The sequence below is a fragment of the Pseudorasbora parva genome, chromosome 2 (assembly GCF_024679245.1).
Source record: "Pseudorasbora parva isolate DD20220531a chromosome 2, ASM2467924v1, whole genome shotgun sequence".
NCBI classification, from domain to species: Eukaryota; Metazoa; Chordata; class Actinopteri; order Cypriniformes; family Gobionidae; genus Pseudorasbora; species Pseudorasbora parva.
The window spans coordinates 20,321,481-20,344,139 of record NC_090173.1 but is presented as its reverse complement, the minus strand read 5'-3'; the positions used below and the strand labels follow the sequence as shown (position 1 = coordinate 20,344,139).

The 22,659-nt window shown below is 36.4% G+C and overlaps 1 protein-coding gene across 1 annotated transcript in view; it reads right to left on the bottom strand.

Moving 5' to 3' along the window:
* The window catches only part of usp43b (ubiquitin specific peptidase 43b), a 98,901-nt gene that overhangs the window by 4,178 nt on the left and 72,064 nt on the right, over positions 1 to 22,659 (bottom strand). The window contains exons 9-14 of the mRNA XM_067459072.1: positions 21,124 to 21,227; positions 16,876 to 16,953; positions 16,606 to 16,735; positions 11,727 to 12,072; positions 9,298 to 9,456; positions 1,658 to 1,816 (exon numbers count right to left, since the gene is read on the bottom strand). Of these exons, the coding sequence (XP_067315173.1) occupies positions 1,658 to 1,816; positions 9,298 to 9,456; positions 11,727 to 12,072; positions 16,606 to 16,735; positions 16,876 to 16,953; positions 21,124 to 21,227 (976 nt within the window). The remainder of the gene's footprint in view (positions 1 to 1,657; positions 1,817 to 9,297; positions 9,457 to 11,726; positions 12,073 to 16,605; positions 16,736 to 16,875; positions 16,954 to 21,123; positions 21,228 to 22,659) is intronic.

The window sequence follows — 22,659 nt, the reverse complement described above, 5'->3', positions numbered from 1 at the left end:
ATATTTAATCGCGCTAAATCGCATGATTGCCACAAGTTAACTCGCGATTAATCGGAACTTAATTGCATCAGTTGTAAATGTATCTTAAATTAACTTTAGATTACGTTTTTTACACTTTAATCAACACGGGTATGGAAAAATATATGCATGCTTTATGCAAATGTTCATTTATTTTTAGTGAAACCATACTCCGAGCATGAGGACTAGACATGTATGAAAGGTCAAATATGTTTTTCAAAGACCATGTTCATGTCTCTTAAGCCTAAGCTTAAAAATTCAGAATAAGCAGTGATTTCTCTCATTTTAAGGATATAAATAAAGGGAGTTTTTACACTGGCAGTTTAGTTCATAACAGGGCACAGTTCGTATGAAAAATCGGTAATATGAAAGCTGTCATGCGGACCTGGGAGCGCAGCAGTACCACACCATACCCGGAGGAGGAGGTCCATATTCACCACGAATAGGAATATAGTGTGGTCCCTCTAAGAGATGCGTTTTCTATTGAAATGCTGATATTTGGTGTGTGTTTGTGTGCCGAACAGTGCTGTGAATCACATGAACAGTGTGAGAAACACAGACTCGGAAGTGCTCTTGTTAAGAAAAGTAACGTATTCATTTTAGCACCTAAATATGGTAGCTTATGTAGGCTATAACTGCACTTGTTTCAGAGTAATATTAATGTTAACCCCTTTCTTTCCCTATTAATGTTTGCTGCTGCAAACATTTACGTCTATGTCTATCTAAACACAAAAAAGTCATACTCAGGGTCTTCAGGGTCCAAACAGACTTGGAAAACGGACCCTGGAAAATACCCTGAAAAGGAAACTGAAAAGACCATGAGTGTAAAGTAGAATTGAGAACCATAACAATGAGCAATACATTTGTTACAGTATTTATTAATGTGTTAAAGTTAGTTAATAAAATACAACTGTTCATTTTTAGGTTGTGTTAATCTATTAAATTATATATTAACAGATACAACTTTTGATTTTAATAATGCAGTAGTACATTTTGAAGTTCATATTGAATCATTAAAGCACACAAAAAGCATCGTCTCCACTTCATAACATTAAGGTTGAAACACTGTAGTCACAAGGACTATTTCAACGATGTCTTTACTACTTTTCTGGGCCTTCAAAGTGGTAATAACGTTGCAGTCTATGTGAGGTCAGAGGGCTCTCAGATTTCATCAAAAATATTTCATTTCTGCTCTGAAGATGAACAAAGGTCTTACAGGTTTGGAAAAACATGAGGGTGAGGAATTGATGACAGAATTTTCATTTTTGGGTGAACTATCCCTTTAACTAACAACTGGAACCGTATTGTAACGTGTTTGCAATTTTCTTAACCTGTTAGTGATTATTTAATGTATATTTGAATAAATCTCCTAACATAAAAATTTCTGAAAATTGTCAACAAGTATGACAGCCACTATTTACTTGGAATAAACAAACAAATAACAATTATATAAAAAGCTACATAAATGTGACTTTCCTCGATTACATCTAAAAATATTATAATAATTATTAGAAAGCCAGAGTCTTTATTTTTCATTCAATGCCTGTAATGACTCAAAACAATGGAGCAGGTTACATTTGACTTCTATACACTGTAAAATATGAATTATTGTTTAAAGGTAAGAGGTAGACATACTGACCATTGTCTTCATTTAGAGGCTCATGGATGACAGGAACGTGTGGTGTTTGGGGCTCAGGAGCTGAAGATGAATTGGACAGTTTGCTAGTAGAATTGTTGATCTGGCCATCCGCGTTCAGTCGGATGAGCCAGTGATCTGATAAAGAGGAGCTGGAGGAACCTGTGGGTCAAAATTAGCCTAGTTAAACTTACCCTTTTCAAGAAAGTCAAAAATGCGGTTTGTTTTCTGATATAAACTGAAATGCACAAATAGCTGGATCCTAGCATTGTGGAAATGAACAAAGAGACTTATTTCATGCTTTATGGTCAAGCATTTTTGTTTTAGGTTCCTGAAAACACCATGAACCCTGTTCTTATTTTGCTCTAGCCTTTGTATGTGGGAGTCTGGTCTCTATTAAACACCCATGAAGATGAGATGGAATGGGTCCAAACAAGTATTATGGTACGCATTACGCATACAAATGATTGTGAGATGCTGGCAAACTGCTGGTGCATAACCTTTCAAAAATGAGTTACATAACATGGGAAGCATGCAGCATATGAAAGAATGAATACGTGCACTGAGACACAACCTTTCAGTGAGATGCATTTTTATTCTTTTTAAGTGACTGTCACATGTTTTTATGTGGGAAGGATGGTATCTTTAATGTTTTTGAAAGAAGTCTGTCATGCTTACCAAGGCTGCATATATATATATTTTTTTATAATTTTTTTTTTAAATAAAACCTTTATGAATTTTTTAGGAATACACATTTAAAAAAAAAAAAAAATCAGCTATTGGAAACATTCTTTGGTTCAGGCAGAGGAAATGCGCTCTCATGTTTATTATAAGGATTGACAAAGCGCAAAGAAATGAGAACTATTTGTCAAAGCACATCACAAGCTTCAAACAGACATATTTGAGAGAAAGTTCACACAAAAATGCTCAGGGGCACGTTAGCGTGAAGGTGACTTATGTAAGTTTGATCTGAGCACAACAGTGAACACTGAAGATGATCGCATTAATTCCACAAACTTGAACCCGACAGTTCAGTTATTTTATTTTGAACTGTTGTTTGAAGCTGTTCACAACAGTTCAAACGGCTCAACTCAGACCCCACAGAACTTGTTTCTACTGTGTGTCAATGGGAGCACACCACAACGCAGTAACCTAAGGCCTCGGCATGATATTTCACGGATAATTACAACACCTTTGATAATATAAAAATGTATTATAATGAAAGATGCAGCATATATTATTGAAGAGCAGCTCACTGAGACAGTGTTCTTATCTTAACACTAAAATTATGCACCACTTTCCCATTTTCAAAAATATTCCAAAATATGCACATTTAAATGTGCATTTCTGCACTAAGGAAAATATGTTACATAGGTAGGCTACACTATGAAAAAAAATTGCTCAAAATATAAAAAATGTATAGGCCTACAGCTCTGGAAAAAATTAAAAGACCACTGCAAAATGATCAGTTTCTCTGGTTTTACTATTTATAGGTATGTGTTTCGGTAAAATTTATATTTTTGTTTTATTCGATAAACTACTGACAACATTTTTCCCAAATTCCAAATTTAGGAAGAGTTCCCAAATCAATATTTGGTGGAATAACCCTGATTTTGAATCGCAGCTTTCATGCGTCTTGGCATGCTCTCCACCAGTCTTTCACAGTAATGTTGGGTGACTTTATCACCAACAGCAGCTCGGATTTGATCACATTCCAGAGGTTTTCAATGGGGTTCAGGTCTGGAGATTGGGCTGGCCATGACAGGGTCTTGATCTGGTGGTCCTCCATCCACACCTTGATTGATCTGGCTGTGTGGAGCATTGTCCTGCTGGAAAAACCAGTCCTCAGAGTTGGGGAACATTGTCAGAGCAGAAGGAAGCAAGTTTTCTTCCAGGACAACCTTGTACGTGGTTTGATTCATGCGTACTTCAAAAAGGCAAATCCGCCCGAAGCAGCCCCAGATCATCACCGATCCTCCACCAAGTTTCCCAGTGGGTGCGAGACACTGTTCTTTGCTTCTCATTGATGAAGGTTTTTTTTCAAGCTTTGCATGACTTCAGCCTTACCCCTAGGAGCCTTTTTCGAACCGTCCTCACCGTGCACTTCACCCCAGCTGCCTTTTGCCATTCTTTTGAAGGTCACTTGATGTCATCCTACAGTTGTTGAGTGACATTCGAATGAGTTGCCGTTGATTCCGTCAGTGGAGAGTCGTTTCGCCTTCTGCCGGTCTGTAGCTTTGTTGTCCCCGATGTCTGCTGCTTGACCTTGTTCTTATGAACCGCCGTCTTTGAAATTTTAAGGATGGAAGCAACCCGACGCTCACTGTATTCCTCTGCCAGTAAAGCCAGAATTGAACCTTTCTTTTCCTCACTCAAAACTTTCCTTTTCAACTTTTTTGGCATAGTCAATAGTTATTTTTTGATTCCAATTACCTTTGAGGTATTACAAGCACTGTTTTTGCTCTCCAGCTGGTCCTACTGCAAGAGGATAGTGATGACCACAGAATTGATTTTTTTTAATTCTTTTTCTTTTTAAATAAGATTTGGTTCAGGTGATTATCTAATCAGCACTTCATTCAGTAGAATGAGGTCTGCCTGTGTTGGAATTCAGCAGACATTACCATGTAATGGCTTCTATACTTGTAGAAATGCTGATTTAAGAAAAAATGCAGTAATCTCTTTTTTCCCCAGAGCTGTATAATCCATAATTTTGTTTTACCCTGAATCACTACACTATGCATGCAGTAAGTGTTTGTATTCTGACTTTTTTTTTTTTTTTTAGAGGATTTTATGGTATTAAATTAAGTTTATGGAGTAGTTATAATCCATATTTTCACTTTTTGAGCATGGGCCTGAAAATGAAATTTCCAATTTAAACGGTCACAAATCTTAAATGCTTTGGAGCGCAGATGTGATCTCTATTTCTCTTTTTTTGTCTCTTTTTTTCAAGTTTGGTCTCTTTTTAAAGAAGACACTTGGCAGATTTTTGTTTATGTGAACAAAGTTTAGCTTAGATTAAGCCAGGATTAGGCCTTAGTTCAATTAGGACATTTTAAATATAATTTATATACATGCACTGAAAAAAAGGCTTAAGCTGGGACTAGCTCAAGCTTTGTCTGGGAAACTGGGGTGTAGAATTTTTTTATTGTCATTAAAAATGCACAAAAATACTATAAAAATACTATAGATGAAACATATTTTTCAAAACACATTTTACTCCAAAACTGTAAGAAAATCAAAGCCATAAATCTAAACAAGTTAGGTTCCAAATTTGAGCTTGATATCTCAAAAAACTTAGCCTAGAAATCTAGACACACCCTAGCGGCAGCAAATTTATTCTGCCCGCAAGTGTCGTCTAGGAACTCTTAATACCATTCTGAGCTGTATTCCTCAAAATCTTGTCGGGCCAATCACATCGTGTATAGAGTCGGCGGGCGGGGCCATAATGACGACGGCCGAGTTGCGTTTGCGTGTTTCTAGTAAACACAGAAACTGGCGAACGGCGGTGGTCTTTCGAATCAGCTTTGACCACGACTCTGGAAGACTTGGAGTTAAGCTTTTCTCTGAGAAAAGAACAAAGAACGGCACTGAAGTCATTCTTAAAAAGGGAAGATGTGTTCGTAGTTTAGCTGACAGTCAGCGAGCTCTGTTTCACCTTCGTTGCTCTGGTTGGTGTAGCGCTATCCTATCGCGTGCAGAGGGAGTTTGAAAGACAACCGTTTATCCCGCCCCTCGGATTGAGTCCTGTCTATGGTGAGTTTCCAGACCAAACATCTTGATGTGGGTCTGGCTTGTCAGGCTACAAAAAACTAGCTTTCAGTAAGATTTTTTTTGGGCGCAGTACTAAAATTTTCCACTAAATGAAATTAGTTTACAGTGAATTTCCAAAGTGGTCCGTGAGTATGCATTAACCTTTTCGAATCATGTCCATGATTTTGTGTGTGTATGTGTGTATTCACATAGCAAGTGTCAAAACATTTACTAAGTTTCGTACCATTCCGATGAAGTAAAACAGCTCTAAAAAACAAAACTTGACATTGAGAAAACATAGCACCAAACGATTTACATAACAATTTTAGCCCTCTTTTAGAAAACATAGCCATACAATTTGGAATGTGCACAGGACCTTTAAAAGTAAAAAAATGTAAATGGCTAAATATCTCAACTATCTGTGAAATTCAGACTCAACTTCAATTCTATTTTTACTTTACTACTTTAGTCTTTTAATACATTGATTAATACTTTTATTCAGCAAAACATTTTTTAACAGTAAAGGTATTCCTAATGCTACAAAAGATTTCAATTTCAAATAAATGCTGTTTTTTTTTTTTTTTTACTTTCAATCAAAGAATCATAAAAATATATACATCACGGTCTCTACAAAAGTACATGGATAATATTTTTTTTAAATGTATGCGTCTCAAATCCACATCATGATTCTCAAGGGTCGTGTGACACTGAAGACGGGAGTAATGATGGTCAAAATACAGCTTTAATATCACAGGAATACATTATATTTTAAAAGCTATTTTAAATTGAAATAATATTTCACAATATAATGATTTTTACTGTATTCCTGATCAAATAAATGCAGCCTTGGTGAGCAAAGACTTCTTTAAAAAACATTAAAAAAAAATCTAACTGATCCCAAACTTTTAAATAGTATTGTATAAGTCATCTGAAACTCACTCAAAACTCCAGACATCTGTAAAATGTACTCGTATACAAAGTTGCGTTAAAGAGTGATCTATGATTGTACTAATCATAGCTACAAAGAAAGCATGCAAAGTGCATTCAAATCAGAATTAAATCTAATCATATCCAGAAATGACATTTAACCACAGAACTCACCAGCACTACATGCAGATTTTAAAAAGCTTTGACAGACGTCACTGCATTCATCTCACATCAGTTTGCTGTCACCCTGTGTTTTTCACCTCTCATTTGCATAAAGTTGAACATTGCTTGACTTTTTGAAGTCCGAGGCTCCCGTTCACATCCCACAGAGAATGAATCGAAAAAACGCCCATCTAGCTTGCTTCAGCAGATGTGTGGTCATCATAATGATTTTTTTAGGTTATATAACTTTAATGCTTTTACATGTCATAACATTGTGTAGATTTGATTTGTTGAAGTATCATATAGCACAACTTCAGAGGAATGGAGAGGGAAGGAGAACAGCAGCAGAGACTCAATAATAACTCAGTTTTGTCAGTATGTGTGTGTGAAAGTGTATGTGAACAGCCGTCTGTGACAAGCAACTCAAAGCCATATCTGTGCCCAGTGAGGCTAATCAGCAGATCATCCATCCTACAAGTGATTTTTCCGGATCCTTCACCAAGATTATTGTTTTGGCTGCACAGTGTTCAAGCAGACTTTGGACCTGTGCTGAATACATATTATTTTATTTGTATCTTTCCTGTTTATATTTGGATTATCAAGATGTCAAGAGATCAAGATGTTGAAGAGAGCAGTGTGGAAAATCTCTTGGAGCCATTAAGAGGTCGGTTGTGTCTATGTCCTCATCACTGCAATGCTAAAAATTGCCAACGTTTAAAATTTTGGGGAATTTTTTTTATGCTTTTGAAGGAAGTCTCTTATGCTCACCCCTGCATTTATTTGATCTAAAATACAGTAAAAACTATAACATTGTAAACTATTAATGCTAAACATTTCGGATACAATAAATAATATAAAATATAAATAATTATAATTATAATATTAACCTCAGATGGTGGGGCAGATACTATGCATTTGTGTAAATAATGCTAAAATAAATAATATAAAAAAGTCAGTATTGCATTTTCTAATTGAATAGAAGATTTTTTAAAGCTCAATCATAATCATACATTTCTTAGTGTAAAGTTAAATTCATAGAGAGAGAGAGAGAGAGAGAGAGAGCACATTGGGGGCTCAGTGGTTCATGTAGTGAATGGGTGAATGTGAGGCAATATGTAAAGCGCTTCGGTGGCCTAAAAAAAGTAAAAAGTATTTTAAAAAAAAGTATTTAGTCAGCCAACAATTGTGCAAGTTCTCCCACTTAAAAAGAGGTGTGGCCTGTAATTTTCATCATAGGTACACTTCAACTATGAGAGACAGAATGCGGAAAAAATATTTGGTCAGTAAAAAAATGTAATCTCAATACTTTGTTGTATACCCTTTATTAGCAATGACAGAGGGAATGACAAACGTTTTCTGTAAGTCTCCACAAGGTTTTTACACCCTGTTGCTGGTAATTGGCCCATTCCTCCATGCAGATCTCCTCTAGTGCAGTGATGTTTCGGGGCTCTCGCTGGGCAACACCAATTTTCAACTCCCTCCAAAGATTTTCTATGGGGTTGAGATCTGAAGAATGGCTAGGCCACTCCAGGACTTTGAAATGCTTTTTACGAAGCCACTCCTTTGTTGCCTGGGATGGTGTGTTTGGGATTATTGTCATGTTGCAAGACCCAGTTACGTTTCATCTTCAATGCCCCTGCTGATGGAAGGAGGTTTTTTACTCAAAATCTCACAATGCATGGCCCTATTCATTCTTTCCTTTACACGGATCAGTTGTCCTGGTCCCTTTGCAGAAAAACAGCCCCAAAGCATGATGTTTCCACCCCAATGCTTCACAGTAGGCATGGTGCAACTCAGTATCCTTTCTCCTCCAAACACTACAAGTTGAGTTTTTACCAAAAAGTTCCATTTTGGTTTCAACTGACCATGACATTAAGCAGGGGCCTTAAGAAGGGGGATACATCTGGCCCTACATGATTTGACTCCCTGGCGGCATAGTGTGTTACTGATGGGAGACTTTGTTACTTTGGTCCCAGCTCTCTGCAGGCCATTCACTAGGTCCCCCCATGTGGTTCTGGGATTTTTCCTCACCGTTCTTGTGATCATTTTGACCCCACAGGGTGAGATCTTGCGTGGAGCCCCAGGTCGAGGGAGATTATCAGTCATCTTGTATGCCTTCCATTTTCTAATAATTGCTCCCACAGCTGATTTCTTCACACCAAGCTGCTTACCTATTGCAGATTCAGTCTTCCCAGCCCGGTGCAGGTCTACAATTTTGTTTCTGGTGTCCTTTGACAGCTCTTTGGTCTTGGCCGTAGTGAAGTTTAGAGTCTGACTGTTTGAGGTTGTGGACAGGTGTCTTTTATACTGATAACGAGTTCAAGCAGGTGCCATTAATACAGGTAACGAGGACAGAGGAGCCTCTTAAAGAAGAAGCTACAGGTCTGTGAGAGCCAGAAATCGTTCTTTTTTTGTAGGTGACCAAATACTTATTTACCACCATAATATGCAAATAAATTCTTTAAAAATCATGTGATTTTCTGGATTTTTTCTTCTCATTCTGTCTCTCATATTTGAAGTGTACCTATGATGAAAATTACAGGCCTCTTTCGTCTTTTTACGTGGGAGAACTTGCACAATTGGTGGCTAACTAAGTACTTTTTTACCCCACAGTATAAATGCAGTCCATTTATTAATTATTACCATTTACGTCGGACAGGCTGAAATTGTCTACTTCCCAAAACTATGCTACTATTTTTAAAGAATTTTCTTGTATTATCTTGATAATGCACTCGTTAGTATGTTTTCTGCTTGTTTGCCCTTGTTATGAGGATATACATTAATGCAGATATGAGCATGTTCACCTTGTAACGAGCAGTTAGCTGACCAGGGTGGAATGGCATCACGTCTCTGATAGAACAGGATATAAGCACCACGAGTGCACACGTCTCCCTCAGGCACCGGCTCAACTGTACTGTCATCGTAGGCATACCACAGACCATCAACGGAGTTCCTGCAGTAAGCTGCTCAAAACAGAGATTCATTATATTCAGAATGCAGTCTGCTTCATGCTCAAGTATATACTTGCACCGGGGGCCAGAATAATTTGGACCATGGCATGTTTTCATTTTAAAACTTTGCATGAACATGCATACAAATACTGCTAAGCATAAATAAAACAAGGTACATTTTTACAAAACAAATGTATGCATAAGCATAAATTTAACAAAAAAGTTTCAAAAGTTTGGGGTCTCTTATGCTCACCAAGGCTTCATAAAAAATACAGTAAAAACAGGAATATTGTCAAATATTATTGCATTTTAAAGATAACTGTTTTCTTTTTAAATATATTTTAACATATCATTTATTCCTGTGATCAAAGCTGTATTTTCAACATCATTACTCCAGTCTTCAGTGCCACATTATCCTTCAGAAATCACTCTAATATGATGATTTTCAGTTGGAAATGGTGACAATTTTTTAAGGATCCTTTAATAAATAGAAAGAACAGCATTTATTTGAATTATTATTATAATTTTTTGTAACAAAGTAAAAGTCTTTACTGTCACTTTTGATCAATTTAATGCATCCTTGCTAAATAAAAGTATTCATTTCTGTCAAAGAAAATCATACTAACCCCAAACCTTTGAAGAGAAGTGTGCATTTAATGTAGATTTAAAATGATACGAAGTGGTGTACAAATGAGGAATATCATAAGCTATTAATAAAGTCAATGATATTCACAGTTTCACAATGCAGGGTTATAAGAGTAACTAGTTCAAAGATCAGCTTAGTTAAAATGCTTCTGAAATGCTTTGAAGTTTCAGCTTCCTGAAGATTATGATGTTCTAAAACGAGAATAAAAAATGTTTGCCACAAAAAAACCCCCAAAAAAACTACTCTCAGTCTTATGATATTTTCCCCCATCTCGATTCATTATTAAGAAAGGGGGTTTGCAGTGTAAATTATTTAGCACATAATTCTCACGTAAAATAGCTTGAATTTTGGCTTGTTCTTTGAAGTATCCACATGATTTCAGCTTCATCAAAGTTTCTTCTCTAATGGCTACTATATTTGGCAAATTCTGCCTGTTCTATAAAGCAGTTTGTGCAGAAATGAGGGTGGAATATTTTTTCCCATTCCTCCTGGGTGAACATCATGAGCTGTCTCGTGTCACTTGGCCACCTTTTTTCATGGCCTTACAACTTTCTCGAGTTGTTTGAGTTGCAGTCAGATGGACGGAAGTGACCCGACCATTGCCTTACATCATCTGACGCAAGGACCCTGCCTAAATAGCTGGAGCTGAGGTTTGGGGTCATTATTTCTCTGAAATGTGAATCCTCTCCCTGGTACCTGGATCTAGAAGATATTGCGAATTTCTGAAGAATTTTCAAGTGTTCTTTCCTCATAATTATTCCAAAAATTCGACTGAGATCCCACCATGTGCAACACTTAAAAACAACCCCATCATATTGGACACATGTGATTTGTGGATGTGGTCAAAGGGATTGTATTTGATAATACTACTTTCGTGAAGTAGTCCTATAGATTAAAAAAAATAAATTAACTTTTGAATAGCCATAACAGGGTAGCTTAGAAAATGTGGTGTGGCCAATTGTACCCAAAAGCCTTCACTCCTAAACTTTGCCACATTAGGTGAGCACATGGGGAACGCAATTCTAAAGAGGCATGCAAACTTTTATGGAGATTGGGCTTTAGGTGGGGCTATAACTGTTAATAAGCTTAAAAAATTATATATTTCCTTAGTAAATTTCCCGTATTTGCTTTAAATGGTCTTTTCCATTTATGATCTAAAGTTTTGCTAAATAAAACATACCTTTTAATGAATGTGCTTAACTGCCTTCAAGTGCTTGAACACTGATAATTGCTGCTAGCAGCTATATTTTTATTTTTAAATTTAGATTACCTTTGCTATCCTCTAACGTTCACTTCAGTTTGATCTTTAAAAATACCAATAATCTGATAACACTGTTACAGGTCATTTTTAACAAAATTCCAAATGAATATCCATTTTTCATACTTCACATTACAATGTTGTAATGCATACATTTGTTCTTGTAGCATTTAAAATAAATGATTTTAGTTTTTTATTTAATTTAGATTTTTTTTTCAGTACAACAACTGTTCTGTTAATAATACTACTGATATATCGTAACAATACAAAGCAAACTTGAAAATCGGTCAATTAACAAGTATCAATTTTAGTCACATCAGGTTACCTAAAATGCACATTTTAGATCATTGTTGAAATTTTTCTTCTTTGCTTGCGTACCTGTGTAGTGGCCTCCATGCATGCCTCCATGATGGTTACACACAGCGTACAGGTCGTAGAGGAAGTCCAGTGTGTGTCGGCTGGCTTCAGGCCTTTGGTGGGCCTGTTGTTTCCAGCCGTGCGGAGGACGGACGCAGTTGCTCCGCTTGACCACATGACGGCCCATAGCAAGGCCCATGAGGGGGAAGTGGACCAGCGTGGAGAGCTTGTTGCGCCGCTCTCCCACCTGTCGGAAGCGTTTGAGGTGAAGGATGAGGATGTCTGGGAGGGTCCACAAGCTCATCTGCACCATGCCCTGCTGCAGCTGCTTACAGTGAGGGCACTTCCATGCATCGTCAGGGGCCAGCTAAGTAAACATGGATGAAAAATTAGGATATACATCTCAAGGATAGATTATTTGAGTTATTTTGGGGCTAAACGAAAGGGCCTGACAGATTTTTATTGATCGCAACTTACTAGAAGTTGTTTTATTAAAATATATAAATGCTAATATTATCAAATTCTCATCAGTTTGGTGTCAGTAAGATGTGTATGATGTTTTTGAAAGAAGTGTCTGCATTTATTTGCTCAAAAATACAGTAAAAACAGTAATATTGTGAAATAATATTTTTTCAAATATAATTTATTCCTGTGATCAAAGCTGAATTTTCAGCATCATTACTAGTCCTCAGTGTCACATAATCCTTCAGACATCATTCTCATATGATGATTTGATGATCACATTAAGATATTGGGTTCATGAGAACATGATGAGACATATTTTAACATCATTTTTACGAAATCTTCAATAAAGAAATATATGACTGCTTTTGCAGATTTACATTTTGTGACTTTTTACAGTCATGTATTACGTCATTTTTGCATCACTCCGATAAATTACATTTTAAAATATATTAAAATATAAAACATTTTAAATTGTAATAATATTTCACAATATTACTGTTTTTATTGTATTTTTGAGCAAATAAATGCAGCCGTGGTGAGCAGAAGACTGAAAGTCATTAAATGTAAAACTGCAAAACTAGGTGAAATGTTTCTGTTCAGCACTAATCTAGTGCTGTCACTAATGATTATTTTGGTAATCGAGTATTCGGTATAATATTTTGATGATTAAATCAAGTAATTGTATGATTTTTGTGCTAATAAAAATTGACCTAAGTGAAGAATAGCCTTTAAAATGGTGTATACAGTATATAATAACAACGAGCAAGTAATCATATGGTTTTACTGAACAACACTGTTAAAATGATGATTAAATCTGGGTTCATTTGAGCCGTTTATCCAGAATACGGTTAAGACATAATTTTATCACCTCAGAAACATAGCTAGGTTACGTCCAATGTTATCCTTTTCAGTAGCTGAAAAGTTGATTAACTCGTTTGTTTTTACGCGGATTGACTACTGCAACGGTCTTCTAGCTGGTGTATCTAAATCATCACTGGATAAATTACAATATCTCCAAAATTCAGCAGCTATATTACTGTCTGGGGTCAGAGCCAGGGACCATATAACTCCGGTCTTGGAGTCCCTGCACTGGCTACCTGTTAGGTACCGTATTGATTTTAAAATCCTTATGCTGGCTTATAAATCTCTGCACAATCTGGCACCTGAGTATTTAACTGATTTATTAATCCCATACACATCACGTCGCAATCTGCGCTCCTCTCAGAGTGGTCTTTTGGTTGTCCCGAAGACGCGGCTTCATACGTGGGGTGACCGAGCATTTTCTGTTTATGCTCCGGAATTCTCTCCCGGCCGATATCAGGGAAGCAAATTCATTAGTGACTTTTAAATCTCTTCTTAAAACATTTTATTTCAGGATTGCTTTTACATGAACTTGATTTTATGTGCTTATTTGCTTGTACTTACATTGTGTTTTCATTTGCTGTTATGTTTTTATTTTTTATTTTTATTTTTATGCTGTCTGTAAAGTGCTTTGAGAAACCTGCTTTTAAAGGCGCTATACAAAATAAATATATTATTATTATTATTATTAAATCGTTATATATATATACATTATATAATATACACAGTGTTCCAAATTATTATGCCAGTGACATATCACATGCATATAACTGACATGTTTGCTTGTTTTTTTCTCCATATCTCAGATAGGTTTGTTAAATAGTTAGCCAGGTCCTCTTATATGGAAAATGAATAATTTAATTATTGTGTTATATTGTATGATGTTTAATGAAAATATAAAAAAATCACTGACAGGTGATACACAAACAATGTTGTCCTTCTGTACCTTTACTAGCGATATAACACCAAAAATAGAATATTTATTCACAAGACCAACATGCTAATCCACAAGAAACTGATAAATGTAAAATGTAACTGACTGTCACAAATCTTTGAACGGCGGGTACTGACGCCATTGTCATTACTATAAGGCTGATAGGTGCCGCATGTGATCCAAGTTAGCCGTTATTCTTTCTCCAATGGTAAGAGATACAGAACATCTCTTCTCCCTATATTAAGACAATCTATGAATGTACATATTTTCAAACTAATAGGTTTATTGCCAATGAAAAATGAGTGCAAATTATATTTGAAAGCAAAATTTTCAGTGAATAAATGACTGACATTTTGTCTGTTTTTGACACAAAGCTACTGAATGACAATATTAGACTTAAACTTTTTGCACATTCTTTATGGACCATTTTTATGCTGCTTTTTTGAGTTTTTGGAGCTTGACAGCCAGTGGTCACCATGGGCAAGATTTGCTAACAGCTTGCTCCAGGCAAACACTCTTTTTCTGTTAAAAACTACTGTCAGGATTTACTAAAGACATGCAGTGATAAATAAGTGCTGAAAAGGCATGGACAGTTATTTTTGCAGCTGAACTTTTGTCTCCTATTGGCAATTTTTTTGGGACTCATGCTAATATGCCCTGTTTAGTAAATCTGGCCCTAAATGTTTTCAGGCTATGGAAATGAGCAAGACACACCCTTTAGTTTTTCACAGAAGCAGTTATGCTGGTTTAGTCCTCTAGCACCATATGCATGTGATTCTTCCTGATCCATTGCAATATGAAAAGTACAATACTTTTGCCATTATTAATATTTTCCTATATTTGTTCTATTTCAAAAATAAAGAAACACCTGCTGCTAGAGCAAATGTTACTGTTATAGTTGCTCAAAATCAAAGAACAACATCATACTGTGTTCCAGAATATGTCCAGGTCTCAGCTGTTTTTCATGTTTAGCTGAAATAATAAAAGTTACTTGAAGAGAGGGAGAACAGTGCTTGTATATGTGTGTGTGTGTGTGTATATATATGTATATGTATATATATATATATATATATATATATATATATATGTGTGTGTGTATATATATATGTGTGTATATATATATATATATATATATATATATATATATATATATATATATATATATATATATATATATATATATATATATATATATATATATATATATATATATATATATATATATATATATATATATATATATATAATGTATTTGAACACCCTGCTATTTTGCAAGTTTTCCCACTTAGAAATCATGGAGGGGTCTGAAATGGTCATCTTAGGTTCATGTCCACTGTGAGAGACATAAACTTAAAAAAAGAAATCACAATATGATTTTTTAACTATTTATTTGTATGATACAGCTGCAAATAAGTATTTGAACACCTGTCTATCAGCTAGAATTCTGACCCTCAAAGACCTGTTAGTCTGCTGTTAATATTGCTGTCTTCAGGTGCTATCGGAACTTTCCTACTTCCCACTTCAGAAGTTGTGATTGCGAGCTTGTTGTGTTCAGGTGCTTTGTTGTCGGAAAGAATGACGGACGCCAGGTTAATGCTTTTGTGCATCTTGGGAACCATTTCATATAACCATTTCAGCCATTTCCCGATCCCAGAAAATCATAGAATCACTGGCAAACACTAGCAGCAGAACACAAAAGCATATTATTTATAATCACATTCACAATAAAGGCATAATATAGACAATAAAGGCTGCTTAAAGACAAAAAAACAAACGCAGAAAAAAAAAAGAGTTCACTAAAAAAGTTTAGGTTTCTACAGTAATATATAAAGCAATATTAATAAAATTAGCTCAAAATATGCCATTTAACCTTGCCTAGCTCTTCAAGACTTATTTTCATTTAATAATATTATTTATTAGACTGGGTAAACCCAGCCTGAAAATTAGTAAAATTAGTAGTAAAATTAAATCTCTAGTTAATACCACTAACAAGGCTTAAAGTAGCCTCACACTAACACAGTAGCATAATGAGGGTCCCTACAAGCAAACCGAAGCATTGAGAACTTTGTAAGTGAACAAACAGTTTAATAAGAAGATACTTTATAAAGACAGACAAGTCGAGCCACGAACGCTGTGCTAAGTGATGAACTGTAAATTGGAATCTCATATGGTCCGTTGTTTCCAGAAGAAAGAACTGAACGCAGCAGAGAAAATAAATAAATAAAAATGTCCAATGTTTTTCTCCCATGATAGCTACTGTATTTATACACGTATGTACTGTCTATAAAGTATCTTCTTATTAAATTGTTTGTACACTTACAAAGTTCTCAATGCTTCGGTTTGCATGTAGACCCTCATTATGCTGCCGTGTTAGTGTGAGGCTATTTTGAGCCTTGTTAGTGGTATTAACTAGCGATTTAATTTACCCTGTGCCCCATAGACAAGCGTTATAAGCGAATCTGTTTTTAGAGATAAAACTCTTTACGATTTTTTTACTATTTTTTCGATTTTTATGGAAACTCGCTAACCATCTGTTAATTACCCCTAGGGTCATTTTTCACCGGAGTTGTCCTTTATGCTTGATTGTGTTTTTCCATTGCGTTCTGCTGCTAATATTCAGTATAAAATGTGTGTTTTTACTTGTTCTTCTTTGGTGTACAGCTCAAAGCACTCATCCAGGGTGCAGCTGTGCTGCTGAACATGGTGTTGTTGTTGAGCACGGACGCTTTCCGAGTCCTTCACCACCTCCTCCTGGATATTACCAAACAGACTGCACACAAACACACAGAATCCCTAGGTCATTTAACCATCAAGGCCTGTTTTGTTGGCTTTGTGTGCTTTAAGAGGACGTGCAAATAGTATTCTCAGCATTTTCGCATGTATTCAGAAGGAAATTAAAGATTACATTACCAGTCTTTGATTCTGTGTTCCCACTCAACAATGAGCTTGACATGTGGTGGTCCACCTGAGCCGCACAGCTTTAGAGCTCTGGGGAGATAAAGACCACGCCAAAGGGATTGTGTTAAAGACGGTTTCTCACAGATACACAAAAGCACAGGCATACACATTTTTAGAAGAACACGGAAAAGAGAACATTCTCAGCAAAGTTCAATCTTACACTCTTGCTTTCTTTTTGATTTCTGGTTTCCAAATAAATGTTACAAAGCCACTGCATAACCATAACCATGTTTGAATAATATTTGACCTCATATTTGATAGTTTTAGCAGCAGCATCAGAGCATGATGAAAATTCAAGCAAGATAGTGATCTGCTTTAATAATACAGTTTCAAAAATAAGGATAATCTAACAAAGAAAGGTAAACTTTTATTATTATTATTTTTGCTATATGATTTCTAAGAATTCATTTCTAGGGTGTTGCTATCTGATTTCTTGACACCTTTTCAGTGGCCTTGCTTCCGGAGGAATTTTTCCCTTAGGGATTTTAAATAAGTCATTGTTAATGAATTTCCTTTATTAAAGTAAAGTCTCGAACAGCTTAGGCATAAACCAATCGATGCAGCTAGATTTTTTTTCCCCCTTAGAGCAAGGGTTTTGTGGTAGGGAAGGAGGACATTTATTTCAAACTCTGTCTCTTTTACAACCCAGGAAATTATAAGGGTGCTTTCACACTTGGTTCAATTGCTTGGACCTCTCTCCCTGTTACCCTGCTGGTCTCTGTTCACATGGTTTAATTTGGGTCCGAGCTGCCATACGCTTGCGTCTTCAAGCTGCAGCCACGTACCCGTGTTGCTAGTTAATAATTATGAAAGAGGTGCCAAAAATGAATACAGTTGTCTTCATCACTTTCGTTTTTCTTATGTTTAGTTTTCAAAGCATTTGTGCTGTGAAAACTATTTTTCTATCATTTGTGCTGTGATGTGAATGTTTTTGTGCTGCTTGTAAATGTGAGCATCGTGATTATTTGGCGTTTGAAAAAAATAAAACCCATGAAATTATATTCATATGACATGCTGAAACATATGCCACTGACTATACCTGGGATGAAGACATTTCACACGCGCCGCCAGAAGAACACCTGCATGTGAACTCCTCCTGCAGTGTTCAGGGGAACTGTTAGTGCTGCACCAACCCGCGGGGACGCTTTTATGAACTTATTTAGCCCGTCCCGCATCACTGTATATATTTTTACAACCCGCCCCGCACCCGCGACCATTAAATAGACATACGGGGTCCGCGGGTTATGAGACGACCCGCGCATTACTAGCTCAGGGCTATCAGGGTTGTCATGCCAACAAATGCACGCGCGATGGCATCCCCTGTTGTAGGATGACAGAGCTTACGACAGTAGTAGAGGACATTATTTTTTCCCAACTGTAGGGGGACCCCGAGAGCAAAAGTTGCCAAGTGCTGCTTTAATATCATTGCCTTACTGCATTAATTCTGACTACAAACCTGGAAAAATGACAGGTCGTCAATGGAGAAAAGCCATGTTTTGCCCTCCGGGCATTTTCCCACAGACAGAGCACTATAAGCGTGTGACGACACGTGAAAAATATGAATTGCTGTACCACTTCAGGCGGCCGAGTTTTAGCTCGGCTCCTCAGTGCAAAACAAAGTGGCGGTGTGGAGCACAAGATGCAGATACACTCTAAGATGATATTACATACTAAATTAAACATTTCCTAGTTCGATCTTCCACCACTGTTAAAGCCGTGGCATCATTTTGATTCTTCCCTCTCTTTCTCTCCTCATATCTCATCACTTACAAAATCTGCCATTTTGCATCTCCTGAATATTGCTTTACACCTGTTCTTAAATATCAATGATGCTGAGACCTGCCTAGACTACTGTATTTCTCTCTTATTTTGGCTTACCCACCACAACACTAATTACCTTCCAACATATTTGGAACTCCACAGCCAGGGTCCTCACACCTACCAAAAAATCCTCCCACATTAACTTTGCTTTATGCAGATTATTTTGGTTACCCCTTTGTTTCCGCATGCAATAGGCCCTGCCACAAATGTCACCCAAAACACCTGCGGTCTTCCTACAAGTCCGATCTCTCGTGATGTAACGACATTCTCGGGAAGAATTGGCTTTGTAGCTCGCTTCAGTGCGGGCTCCGCAAAAGCGTGCATATCGACCGCAAAGGGAGTGCTCGCAAGCACCCTTCTGAAACCCTAAAGGATAAATGGCACACCCTACAGGCTCATGGACTTAAAGACACGTGCATGTAGCAGTTATAGTAAGTCCAAAAGACCAAAAGTGCACATAAAGTATGCCATTTGGGACAGGGCGAAGGTACATCTCATCACATTCAAAATCCTCCATGGTCTCCTGTATATTTCTGACCTCAATCATATCTACACCCCTGCCCGCACAATTAGGTCCAGTCATCCAAAACATAAACCTCTATATAAACTGAATCAATGATTGTAAATATTCCGCTCAAATATGTTCAGCATTCTGCATATATTTATTTGGATTTCCAACACTATTTTAAGGCGTATAATGTAAGATATCTTATATTCACAATATCTAGCATTAACCTCACCCCAGACCAAGACAGGATGAATCTGCTTATGTGTCTGCATTAAGTCAGTAACTATTTGGCATGTTTGTTCTTCCCATGTGGAGTAGAGTATAAAATTAATTACAGTATAAACCCTTTTTTATAGTTCAAACATGCTCATGTGAATAGCTTTTCTATACAGTAATTCTGTTGAGTTTGTTTTATGTTTGTTCTGAGAACAGACAACATTATTTTCCTCCCTAGAATTCCTTCAAAACCTGTAATATAAAAAAGAAATCTGAGGCAATAAATACTACATTAAGGCAATTCTACGCTAGCATCTATGCATTTGTCATGTGTCACTACAGTCTGCCAATCAATATTAGAGCGCTACCCTCAGGCTGAATAATGCAACCTCGCAACAAAAGCAAATGCGAAATGAAGCGTTAAGTTAATGTGTTATATCACAAGCTTCGGTCTGGAGTGTTTAGGCTACATGTCCTCTCGATCGGATGACAAACGGAATAAACCACCCCTTACAATTCGACTGTAATTTTAATCAGATCAGGCCAATTTATTCTGATTGAAATGAGACATGTGATTTTTATTCTGATTGTGCTACTAGCCCGATTACAATCTGATTATTATGGTCCATGTAAACGCAACCGCTATGTCTGCATGTGTTCATCAATAAGAATATAAATCTTACAAAATTTTTATCAAAAACTTCCCTATCCTAATTTATGGTCAGGAGCCGCTACGGATCATCATGAGAATTTCTACAGGAATGTGTGTAAGAAAACGTTAAGATGATTATGAGATTAGTGTCATCTTTAAAAACGCAGCTGACAGTATTGTATGGTTTCGAGGGCTGATGTCATAACTGAACCAAGTGTGATTAAAAAAAAACCTTAAGGGCTGTATGCATTTTATGAGGGTGATAAACATTGGAAGCAGTTTAGAGGTTTTCTTTTGATGTTTAGATAAAAAAATGCATTATAAATTCAATATGACTGTACCTGTAAATAGTGCACTATGAAGCTGTGCTAACAATAAATAATAAATAAAGCTGAACTGAATGTGTTTCATTTGATATATTAAGAGAAAAAATGTAATGCTTATGTCAGAACCTGTTATGCCAGTTTCGAAATGTCATCTGAACTGAATTGCTGTTACTGGCACCTCTGAGAAAGATAAAATTTGCTCACACTCAGTTCTGATCCATGTATGGATGTGTACACACACACGCACACGCACACGCACACACACACACACACACACACACACACACACAACACACACACACACACACACACACACACACACACACACACACACACACACACACACACACACACACACATACACACACATGGTTCACTATCTTTGTGGGGACTCTCCATAGGCGTAATGGTTTGTATAATGACAAACCGTATTTTCTATCCCCCTACACTGCGCCAGCCCCTAAGCCTACCCATCACAGGAAACATTCTGCATTTTTACTTTCTCCAAAAAAAAAAACTCATCCTGTATGATTTATAAGCGTTTTGAAAAGTGGGGACCACTTCAATGTAGGTAATCTCAGGTTTTACTATGCTTATGGGGACCCCGCAATAAATGTAATAAAAATGTAATATAAACAAGGGCACACACACACACACACACAGACACACATTATTACCTGTCCACTGCAGGGTGATAAAGTGGCCGGCCATCTTGAGGATTTAAGTAGCTATAAGATGCAGATCCCCCAACAACACGAATCTTGAACAACACCCTGAAATTCTAATGAAAAACATTTAGAGATGTTAGCAGAAAAAGATCCATGAAGCAAGGAACAGTTCCTATTGATTTCTGCCATTGTCGTGAAGATGCAATTACACTAATGCCTCAATATTGCCACTGTGATATTGTGAACTATGCACTAACAAACTTTAAGCCAGAGAAGCCTTAATTCAAAGTAACATAACAGTGACACTTGCCTTAGCTAACACCACTAATAAAGCTACATAATGGCTTTTTATATAGCCATTACCCAAGGCTTCAGTGTAACATGATCCTACATTTCTTGTTATCAATGTTGAAAACTGTTGTGCTGCATAATAAAAGTATATATAAGATAGAGTAGAAAGTAAAATAAAAACCTTTCAGGTCACCTGCTGCCCAAAAAAATCAGAGCAGTAGTGTGTGTAAGCAGATTCCCTGTAGTACCTTCATAGACTTATGTAGCACGTATACTAATATCACTGTAGCAGTAAACTTGTAAGTCTACTATTTCAATACCGCTTGGCACTAAATTGGCCCACTTTAAGTATATAAGGGTATACCATTTAAGTGCACAATAAGTGTAACAGTAGTAACCTTAAAACTAGGTTTTCATTTGTACTGCATCTGTACTACACGTGAACTTATGAGTATACTAGTAGTTTACTATTTTAGTACAAGTAGTAATTTTGTTGTTTACTAAAGTACACTTTGAAGTGTACTCTCAGTAAATAGTAGTTTAGTAGTTTGTACTGCAAGTATACTTGTACGTTTTCTTTAAGTGAACATAACATATACTTATAGTTGACTATTTATACTATTTTTGCACTTTTCAGTATACTACTAATGTAGAGATACGTTTTATTATTGAAATATACCTTTAACTGTACTTTAATTGTAAAAACATTTTACTATAGCTTTGTGCATCCTTTTTTATGTACTGCTGAATGTGGGAAGTTTCATAAAGAAAGGCAACATTTTAAACAAAAAGTTGAGAAAAATCACATTTTTGTCAAAGACTACACTTGATACGATTCACAACGATGATCCAAACAAAGGTTTTAGTAGATCGAGTGACATCAAATTTAGTTTTAATAAGCAATAAGTTTAATATCAAACCGAACGCTATTGTGGTAATGAAACTGTGATGAGCCACGCAGGCAGAACTTAACAATAACAGATACAACACTTATTAAATAATCATATTCAAGCATTTAACATTAATTAAGTTAATTACTTAATGTACGCAACACTGCACAAATGATAGCGATCACAAAGGGTGTCGCTCTCTCTAATCTAGGACAATATGAACTATCTTAGGTGGATCGGCTAAATAAATACAGCACCCTGTCAGTTATATTTGGTTCTATACTGCCACCTATTGGCACAGTTGTGTAATTTAGAGAAGATTAAAGAGATTAAATAAAATTTCTGCCATCATTTACTCACCCTC